This window comes from Pyxicephalus adspersus, chromosome 1 (genome assembly GCF_032062135.1).
Source record: "Pyxicephalus adspersus chromosome 1, UCB_Pads_2.0, whole genome shotgun sequence".
In the NCBI taxonomy this organism is placed as follows: domain Eukaryota; kingdom Metazoa; phylum Chordata; class Amphibia; order Anura; family Pyxicephalidae; genus Pyxicephalus; species Pyxicephalus adspersus.
The window spans coordinates 33,596,951-33,607,715 of NC_092858.1; the positions used below are offsets into that span (position 1 = coordinate 33,596,951).

Sequence of the window (10,765 nt, forward strand, 5' to 3'; positions counted from 1 at the left end):
ATTGTCTGTTTTTATTGGTTGCTACTAAAAAATAAATAAAAAAAAAAAAAAAAAAAAACATTTTCGAGACATAACAGACATCAAGACCGCTTCCTCAGGGGTAGTTTGCGACATTTAATATAATCAATAATATATTTACTCAGTCTCCGAAGATCCAAGGGCATTCTTGTGTGTTCCCCCACACAGAGATGATAGCACAGCATACACATGAAGCAGCAGAGAGAGCAAGTGTACAAGCTGCAATCTTCTAATAGATTCCCCACTTATCAATTGTATGTTCTAAGGCAGGGGTCGGCAAACTTTTATGGCCACTAGGCCGTTTCAGCGGTGGGCAGGAGCACAGTAGGCTGGACTCTGAGTCCCACCTAAATTGCTCTTCCCACCACCGGGGAACGCCCCCTGAAGTGAAATCCCTCTCCTCTGTATGCATTGCAGAGGCGAGGGATTTTCTGCAGGGAGCATTCCCTATTTACCGCAGCGGTGGAAGTATTAACGCTGGCCACGATAAATAGGGGAGCCACTGCAAGGAGGCGGCTCTGGTAGTTCCTAACGCCCCCTGGCCTATCCGTCGGCAACCGGCGGCGCCGGATCGGCCAGGGGGGCGTTAGAGCGAAACGAACTATATATAAACGAACTTTAGGCCCGTATCTGGCCTAAAGGCTTGAGTTTCCTGGCCCCTGATCCAAGGCATAGTTTTGTCATTGTCTATATATTGCCATCAACTCAACCTTATTGAGTTGCTTAATGAGATGCAAAAATTATGTTTTTATTGTATGCAAGTAGCACTGATTTGATAATTAGTTTTGCTTTACATAGCAAAACAAAAAAAAAATTCCTTTTTTCTTTCTTTTTTTTTTTTATATCCAGGCTCTTAGAGAGGATCTCTGGCTTGGTGCATTTTATGAGAAGGGAGTCATTATAAAGTGCTTTCCACCACCATTGAAAAACCTGTATAGTCAAGAGTGGAGGATTCTCAGCCTTCTGACTCCTCTTCAGCATGAAAATATAGTTTGCCTCCTAACTGCTGGAACTGGATCTGCAGGTGTGCTGGAACATCACCGCCTATTAGTTCTTCAACATTACCCTGAGGTATGTTATTGGAATCATTACAATTTATATATTTTATCCAAATATGTAAATCTTAAATACATAAAGTATACTAAAGTTAATACTTTGCAGAGCCAACTTTTTCTGCAATACAACTGCATGTTTCTTGCAATATGTCTTTATTAGCTATTTGTCCCATGGCTGCTACTCATGTGCTAAAATGCACTCTAAATGGTCTATTTTGGCATAATGAATTAGAATATAGATTGTCTTTTTTACTCATTTTAACTGTTATCTTCTTTTATTTTGTTGTTTATTGCATAACCTGTTTTTTGTTCCTAATAATAAAAAAATTAAAAAAAAACTATTGCTTAGCTGAACCTTACTTTCATGTGACCAGATGTTTAGACAATGTAATTTTTTAACCAGTCATGGTGGGATAACAGAACATTGGTTGCTGCAGCCAATGTAATTTTTAGAGGCTGCTGCTCTTTATGATTTTAAGTAGAAAGGTGAGTTGTTAAAGTATAGGCCTGCCTACTATGTCAATGTGGTATTACATTACACATATATGGGTTTATTTTATTTGTCAACAGTACATACATTTTCACCTACTAAGATGAAGAAAAACAAAAAGAATATTTAAGCCTAATTCAAAATTTTCTCTATTTTTAACACTTCTTGCTCTAGGGATCTTTGCGGAGTTACTTGATTGGTCAAACCACTGATTGGGCCACAGCCTGCCGAATGGCCATTTCACTAGCCAGAGGTCTGGCTTTTCTTCATGCCAACATATGGCAGGAAGGTTAGTACATTATTCTTTAACTATCACTGTTTGTTTATCTGTGAGGATCAATGTAATGATTTTGTAATGATGATCAAATACGTCTAATTTTATTCAAAAGTGCAAAATACATATTGAGTAAATGGGGTTGTCCAAGTCAAACTTCACTCTTCCAACTCAGGCACCAGTTACTGGGTTTCTTTAGTCATGAACATTCTATGGACATCTATTTATTTATATACAGTATATTTGATAAAATGGACATCATTTTGAAAGTCGTTTGGGATCTAAGTTGTCAGACTTAAGCTACGTACACACATCCAATGGTTCTCCAATGGTTCTCGCCGATATCGGTTCTCGCCAATAAGCCGATATCGGACGAAAATCTGGTGTGTGTACAGCGCCTATTGCCCATCGTCCGAACGACCGTCCTGGCGGATCCACGAAAGAAGTTTTAGAAGATCCTTTCCAACGACAACGACAATGTGTGTATGCAGCTTAAGGGATTCAAACCCAAAATGGGATATTTATTTATTAATTGTAGATGGTAAGGTGTTAAAGCCAAAGCAACAGAAAGATAGCCTTGCAGCTAATATTTAGCTAGTAAATCTTCAGCCTTAATGCAAGGCCCAACCTGTGACCTGGAAAGGGTTTTTCAGCAATAACTTGAGTTGTCTAGTCCTTTACCTGATATACTATTTTAATAATTAATATAAAGGACTCTTGGAGTCCTAATAACATTTGTTCACAATCTGAGAGGCAAAGGGTTAATGGCTTGTAAATAGTGCACACCTCAAACATTAGAAAAACATTTTTGTTTTTTAAACAAGCAATTTATTTGTGTTCTTTACATCACACGTGTTCTCCATTTTGCCTTTGGTCTGAAAGAAAATGTACAGAACAGCTACTAAAGCATATTTGTTTTCAAGGCCATACGCTATCACATAGTCCAGCTGTGAATGCAGAGAAAGCTTTAGATCTAAATTCCAGCACAAATATACAAGCACTGACCGTGATATGCTTCACCCACACAATGTTTGCTGTTATCCAGGCTTCTTTCACTTTTTCTATTTTGTTAAGAGCTGGTAACTCTTCAACTGTCAGTGCCATGTGTTCTCTTTGATGACTTTCTTTTATTGCTGTTCCTAAGGATTTGAAACGATAGAGGACTTTTTTTTTCAGTTTAGCTTTTACGTAAAGTACTTTAAGATGAATAGAGACGTGAAACCTGTGCAGTGGTGTTTTAGGTTCAACACATTTGAATGGCACAAAAAGGGACCTCATCTTTCAAATCATGATCATTCTGCGGTAGCTTCAACATTTGCCCCTTTCAATGCAGATGATTATTTGTTATATATTTTATATCATCATGAACAAACACATTTATTTGAAATTTACTGCACAAATAATTAACCCCCTCCCCTCCTCCAGATCAAATCTGAGCATTTTTTTTTTCTTCTACCTTCTTCCCGTAGTGAGATACAATTTGCCAAGTCTGTAAAATTTCTGCAGGGGCAGCTGCTAAGAGTTCAGGTCCCATTCACATGCTAATAGAACTACATATCACAAACAATTTTAAAAAGATATAGGAGGGGGGGGGGGTGATGAATGAAAGTGATGTACTGAAGATAAATTTCACTAACATAGTAATTTTTATATAAAGCCACCCTTTGGTATGGGTTTCTTAAATGTGCTCTGGTTTTGTTCTTAAAACATTCCAGGGTTCTACCTAAACTAAATCATACACATGTGCAGACTTAACTGCATGGTAGGGACTTTAGAATATAAAACTTATTTTAATGGGCAAAGACTGACACCTTAAATGGACCTATATTCTAAATGGTGGAAAACAAATGGAAGAGCAAAGAAGCTGGCTTTTTGGTGTAAACAGTCTTTTTTTTTAAACAAGTGTAAACAGTCTTTTTTTTATGAAAAGAAAATATTATACATAATTATGAATTAATAATGTGAGAAGTTGCCTAGAGTGAGTATAACTGATATCACCACAATATGAGTGAAGAAAGTCCAAAAAGAGAAATGCAATCATCTTTGTCATCGGTTTTTGATGCGTTTCGAATTTGGGGCTGGTAATAGCTAATAAGTTTATACCAAATTTTAGGACAATTTTTTATTATATGTAATTATTCTAAATGGTGGTCAAAGAAGAGAAAAAACTTTCTGCTATGGAGAATATTTACATTATGAAATAGCTTTTCTGAAATGCTATGGTAGAGTGACCTGCTATCAATGGATGCCCAAACAACTGATTGTATTATGAAAAATGCAGCTCTCCTCTATCTGTATATAATAGAACATAGCCAAGATGATGAAGGAGTCAGCCTCACCCAGGTTGGAGAAACCAGGCTTCACCCTCACTGTCACTTCACCCCCCCCCCCCCCCCCCCACCCCCCCAATACCAAACTCTCTCTCAATAGCACCCTTAATTTTCAATCCACAGAACCCTAGGGCTCCCCCAGAACCCTAGAACCCACCTGGCAGATCCAGCAGCATGATACCAATGATCATTTTAGTCATCTTTAAAGAGAGGTATTGTGATCACTACCGGGTGGCATTTTTCACACTAACCACCAAATAAATTTTATCAGGGTTTGTCAAAATAATTTTAGGGTTTTCTCTGGGGTAAAAAGGTTGAGAAAGGCTGCTGTACAGAGACATATACACCAGTGCTTGGTCAGTGCGAATCAGTCGCGTCCAGTAGTTTTTGGGTGAAGGATGTATTTTTATCATATTAGCAATGCTGCCTGGTTATTCTCTTTTGAAATTGTTCAATGAGTAAGGTGATTACGGTGTAGTGGATTTTGCTATTTGTACGCTATTGAAAGCTACATACATGGTTTCTATATGTAGTGATAGCTATTCACTATATCTCCATGCAAAGATCACTTTCAGAGATACAACTGATGTGTGGCTTTTTAATGAATCAAGGTATCCTTAGGATTTTCAGCAGAGGGTAAATTATCCTTAACATTTACCTGTTTAATGTGCAATATTTTACATATTCAATAGCACCTGTGCTATGAAATTAAAAAGTCTGCATTATCTCACTGACAGACATATGTAAACCAGCCATTGCTCATCGAGATCTGAGCAGTGAAAACATCCTGGTGACGGGTGATTCTTCCTGTGTCATATCAGACTTTGGTCTGTCTGTTGTTTTGGAAGAACACCGCATGAAGAAGGGGCGTGATCCAGCCGTACTTAACATGGTAATTTAGGGATAATACAAGATAGCTTATGTTGCACTTAGTTATTTGGTTGTATAATTTATGACATTAAACATTTAATTGCTTAACAGACAGGAACACTGCGCTACATGTCCCCAGAAATGCTGGATGGCTCCCTAAATCTCATGTCATGGGAACTGGCTCTAACTCAGGCTGATGTGTACTCCTTGGGCCTGCTGCTCTGGGAGATATTTAGTCGCTGCAATGATCTGTATGCAGGTAAGAGAGGCATGGGGATTCCTTTGGGAAGGGATATGCAGAATGACTTTGGCAAAAATTTGCAAAAAAGGAGGCTTTCAGTTGCTTAGGCAAAAATTGCTAAATTATCTTTTATATAGATATACTCCTTTTTTCCTGTTGTGTTTTTGTTAGTTTATTTCATTAGTGTTTCCCATATTTTTGTCTTTTAATTATTATTTGGATACTTTTACTATGAGTGTTTTTACTTTTGTGTAAGTAAATCTAAAGTAAAAGGCACAAAAAAGTTGAAAGGTGCTTCTGTAAGCCTCAAGAGCCATCTAAAGCCAATTGTGCACCAAAAATAGTAAGTCTTTTGCAGCAGAATTTAAGAAAAATTATCTAAATTCTACCTATGGAGTAGGATTAAAGTATCGACATGAAAGAAGTGGGTATGTATTACCCAAATTGTGTACAGTTATAATTGTATGGTTTTATATTGATGATTACTGCACGACAAGCAATAATTTCCTCCAGATTATTGCAATTTGGTTACAGAGTGTAACCAGTTACTATGTAGTAAGTTTGTAGAAGAGTTGAGTTCTTCGCAATTTTTCTTAAACAAGTCACAATATGAAAGTTTTTATAGATAATACCGTTGTTAACTGATTGTAGAGTTTCCTTGCAAACTTTCACGTTTCTTCTTTTGCATGGTACCTGATTCATTTTTTACAGTACTATGCACGAAAAACATTATTAGTTTTGAAAGTTCTGTCTACAGTTAGTCATTAGGTTTTAGATACAGCGACTTTTATTATTTAAACAAAAAAGGGTTTCTGGAATATTTGTTTTGGATGTCCATATGCTTTCATTTTTTAATGACCCCATTCTTTTTTTTTTTTTTTGTCGGACTAAAAATCAACTTTAGTACAGTATCTCAAATGTCAATTGTTTAAATTTATTTTTTGTTTGTTTGACTGTTTTTTTATATGCATAACCATAATCAAATTGAACATGTAGCTCATCAAAACAAATCTTTATTAGAACAACAATAACATAACATAACATAAATGTTAAAACCATATAAAATTTGCGATTTATATAACTAAATTCACCTGTCTAGGTTGTCCACATATATGGGGGAAAATCAGAAAAATCAGCAAGGTTTTCCTCCATATATGTGGGTAACCTAGACAGGAGTATTTAGTTATATCTATCACACATTTTAGATGGTTTTAACATTTATGTTTTTAATGTTGTTCCAATAAAGATTTGTTTTGAAAAGCTACAAGAAAAATAAAATAGGCTTTTCTATGATACTTTGGCACATTGGAAAAAACCTTCACTGTGCTTCAGCTATGTTAATTGTTCTCAGATCACCAGTCACCAGAGTTTCATATAGTCTTCTCAGAGGAGTTGGGCCCAAATCCTTCCTTGGATTCGTTACGATCATTGGTAGCAGAGGGCAAGAGACGACCTCAACCACCTGAAAACTGCAGACGAAATCACCAAGTAAGAGTCTTCTAATAAGCTGGCTGAGATTACTGTGTTTTAACGTGTTAAAGCCAAAACTAATACAGGGCTATGCAGGTCATTCAAGACTTCCGCTTATTTACTGCTTGTTAAAAATTTGTGAATTGTATTTCCATAGCCTGACTATACTAACAATATTATTGGTGAATACATTTTTGGAGCAAGCTTAAAAATCCACTTTCAAACCTAACCTGCAACTAAAACCACTGTAATACTTTAGCAAAATCCAGTTGCCCCTTGCCATAACTGTGTTTTGGGATCCGTGCCTAACAAGAAGCTGTTAATAGTCAAGTCAAGACCTCCTGTCTTGTTTAAAATGTCCAGCATTCCATTATCTCACCATATTTTGCTGCACTTTAATATGCAAATGTCCACACTCCCTGTAGTGCAAAGAGCTAGCATGTCCCTTCTCATCCACCTCCAGTAGTTTCCGTTTGACCTTTATATTTATTTTTATTTTTTAATACATTTTTTATTTCAATATTTACAAGGTTTTTAAGTATACAATAAACATATAAAAGCAAACAGAAACATCAGGGAATTCACTATAAAGTCCAAAATAAGTCTTTGGTTGTAATAATTACATCAGTATCTGCAATGCGAAAAGTTCAGAGTATACTTTTCCTGAAAAGAAAGGGTAGGTGACAGAAGTAGTTAATAACATGGCATTTTGGTAAGGCACAGAATTTAGGATCGACATGTTAACATTTAAACCTGCATGTCAAGATAGAGTTGGGTCAAGGCGGCACTAAATAACCGGTGTTTCCATATAATATATATCAAATGGCATTGAATTTGTCTGATGAGCCCCAGGCACTAGCTGTAAGATCTTTCTATCATCATGATGTCAGTCACCTTATGTAGCCATAACTCAATGGTTAGTAAGGAAGTGGACTTCCAGTATAGTGGAATACAGGAGTTAGCAGCAATGATGAGGTATCTGATGATGTAAGCCTTTTCTGTTATGGTATATTGGTGCAGCAGGGTAGTGACTTTATGGATAAGAGAGCTCACCCGGTCCTAGAAGGGTTGGAGTAGCGGACATGACCAGAATATATATAGATTACTACCCTTTTGGCCTCTTAAGAGTGGTCTTAATGACTAACAGGCAGTAGGAGGGTTTTCAATGTTATTAGGAAGTGTGCCATTTTTCTTTTAAGACCCCGGGTTTCATCTCCAAATCGATGGAAATGTTGTGCACTGAACAGCACACTGTGGAAAGAAAAGGTAAGAGTCATATGTTCCCTCATAACTATATGATGGAGGTGGGGAAGCACTAAAAATGTATCAGTTTCTTTCTTCTATCAAGCAGCCCAGTTATTTTGACAAAATGGTTTTCTTAATGAATTTGTCTGGATTACTGTGCTGTGTTGGCTTTCTGTTAAATAACAGTATTTGTATTCCTTTACGTAGCTCTATGATACATTGTGGGAAACCATGGAGGACTGTTGGGATCCGGATTCTGAGGCCCGTCTTTCTGCCCAGTGTGCTGAACAGAGACTGCGTAACCTTTTTCATGCTACCTACAACTTGCCACCAGAGGACAGTATTTTACACAGCTCACATTCCTTTTCTACATTTTAAGGAAAAAAAGTTGTTCTTGTATACAGGTGTCCTTTATTCTCAGGTCCATCTGATAGAGTTAATGTATGAATTAAGGAAATTGCAACAGGAACAATTTGTGGTATAATAATGTGCAAACACAAAATTTGTTACATGTATCAGGTTATAATCAGGTACAAACTAAACTTGACAGATCTTTCCAAAAGCACTCACTTTCAGTCCAGGTGACCTGGTCAGGGTGTAAAGGATGCAGCAAATGAAGCTGATTTGAACCCTTATCTACTGCATTTTTCTTTTCTTTTCTTTTTTCGCTTTCTGTGATCAGTCTGGGTGCCCCATGTAGACGCCATGTCACGTGGGTGATTTATTCATGGAGCCATTGTCTCCCAATTGTAACTGTCTCTTCAAAACGCTAATGCTGGCAATTTTTTTTCACTAACATTATTGCTACAATAAAACAAAAATGCAATTGTAGCGCTTACCACTATAGCGGTGACCTATTTCTATTTGGATCCCTTCTAGTAGTGTAGCATAGGGAATTCACAAAGGAGTTAAAAAGCAGGTCATTTTTCTAGGGGTTTATTGGAACTCGACACATGACCTTTAGCATCCTCGCTGAACTCTTAAATCCACAGTGAAGTGTGGGAGAAGCGTTCCTCCTCTGGAGTGGGTTACTCCGTGAATGACAGTCTGAAATTCAGCAACAGGATCCTGTCCTAAGTATCGCTCTGTGGGGTCCCATCTTTTAGCTTCTCCCAGTTGAAGCAAAGCCCTTAGTCACTGGGTACAAGTTCACCCCCTCAGTGGTCCTGACTTAAGGTCACCCTGGCCTAGCCAGGCCCCAGGGGTAACAGGGCCATCCTACCCTGACTTCCTTAGCTTCTTCAGTAACCCATGACAAGGGACCCCCTGAGCTCAGTTCTCCACATAATAAAAAATCACTAAACACTGTCATAAGCCCAAATAGTAATGCACCAGGGCAGTGAATGGCTGCTACCTTACTAAGGACTGGTTTCTTACCTGTAACAGAAGATAGCTAACCATTATTTTCTGAGAACACCTAATTTTAGAACTGTCCAGTATATACTAAGATTAACACTGCAAACCCACAAAAAAAAACCTTCAATACTAAAGGAGTGCTACACAATTTATAGCTAGTGCTAGCAATTGTAGTCAATAACAGATATAATACAACCTAATGGGACTTTAATTTGCCATTCAAAAAAAATAATAAATTAAAAATATGTCAGTATTTTTTTTACAATATAATGACTAAACTATCATACTTTAAACAGGAACACATAAACAAATTGTAATGAAACATTAATACAGAATACTGTGCAAAGGGGACTCAGATACATACTAATGAAAAGTATTTTTGCCAGACATGATCCCCCAAAAATCCGGATAAACGTATGGATTGTAAATACTGTATTTTTTTCATATTAAGTACAAGGTCAGTTCAATAGACCCACAGATAGATATTCTGGGCCTGATTTATTAAAGCTCTCCAGGCTGGAGAGAATACACTTTCAACAGTGAAGCTGGGTGATCCAGCAAACCTGGTTTGGATCTGGTACAGGATTCAAATCATATGCTAGCAAATAGCAAATTACTTTGAATAAATCCATTTCAGGTTTGCTGGATCACCCAGCTTCACTGTTGAAAGTATATCCTCTCCAGCCTTGGAGAGCTTTAAAAAATCAGACCAGATGTCATTGGCAATCCCATCAACAAATTACTATAATACTAGCCTTAACGTAACAGTTTTATACAAGATAACCATGATTTTCTAAGCCAGTAAAATACAAAGGAAAAAAAAGGAGGATCACTGCAACAAAAAAAAAATCAGCCATTAGACATGGCCCTAAGTAAGAGAAACATCTCACAGGTAATCACAGATAACAATAACATTCTTAATTGGTTCCAAACATTTCTTAATTGGAAACTAAACATAAAGTAAAACAGATCAAGAAAAAAGAAACATTATTGATGTGCTTAGATTGACTCAGGGTTACATACCGTTATTCTATGTAATCACTTTTTATTTGATCTTTTATTTTACATCAAATCAGCCTGTTTTATGTTCTTTGCTTAGATTGATCTTTTGACCTCCTGCATTTACATTCTGTGGGTTTGACACCTGCAGATTTACTGAAAATGAAAATAATAAAAGTCTGAACTGTTTTTAAAGAAAAGTATACAAGTCATCATTCAAGCTTTTACTTAATAAGCTGTAAGTAGGCTTTAAATCAAGCCATCACCTTTTTAGGCTCCAAGGTACGCAGCTTCTGGACAAGGATCTATAGCATAATCTTCTCCATTACCAAAGTTAACAGTGGTTATGGAGAAGATGATCAAAGTTAATGGAGAAATTAACTCTGGTAAAAATCCAAAATCCCTGAGTGCATTTTT

The 10,765-nt window shown here is 36.9% G+C and overlaps 2 protein-coding genes across 3 annotated transcripts in view; one reads left to right on the top strand and one right to left on the bottom strand.

Moving 5' to 3' along the window:
- AMHR2 (anti-Mullerian hormone receptor type 2) overlaps positions 1-8,628 on the top strand; it is a 10,495-nt gene extending 1,867 nt beyond the window's left edge. The window contains exons 2-7 of the mRNA XM_072405991.1: positions 868-1,089; positions 1,738-1,852; positions 4,905-5,059; positions 5,149-5,296; positions 6,630-6,766; positions 8,201-8,628. Of these exons, the coding sequence (XP_072262092.1) occupies positions 868-1,089; positions 1,738-1,852; positions 4,905-5,059; positions 5,149-5,296; positions 6,630-6,766; positions 8,201-8,371 (948 nt within the window). The 3' untranslated portion in view covers positions 8,372-8,628. The remainder of the gene's footprint in view (positions 1-867; positions 1,090-1,737; positions 1,853-4,904; positions 5,060-5,148; positions 5,297-6,629; positions 6,767-8,200) is intronic.
- LOC140326951 (cell division cycle-associated protein 7-like) overlaps positions 1-10,765 on the bottom strand; it is a 31,955-nt gene that overhangs the window by 18,531 nt on the left and 2,659 nt on the right. Inside the window, exon 2 of one of the 2 annotated variants that reach the window (XM_072406003.1) lies at positions 10,373-10,504. The exons of the other annotated variant lie outside the window; for it this stretch is intronic. The gene's annotated coding sequence lies outside the window, so the exon portion shown is untranslated. The remainder of the gene's footprint in view (positions 1-10,372; positions 10,505-10,765) is intronic. 2 annotated transcript variants of the gene reach the window in all.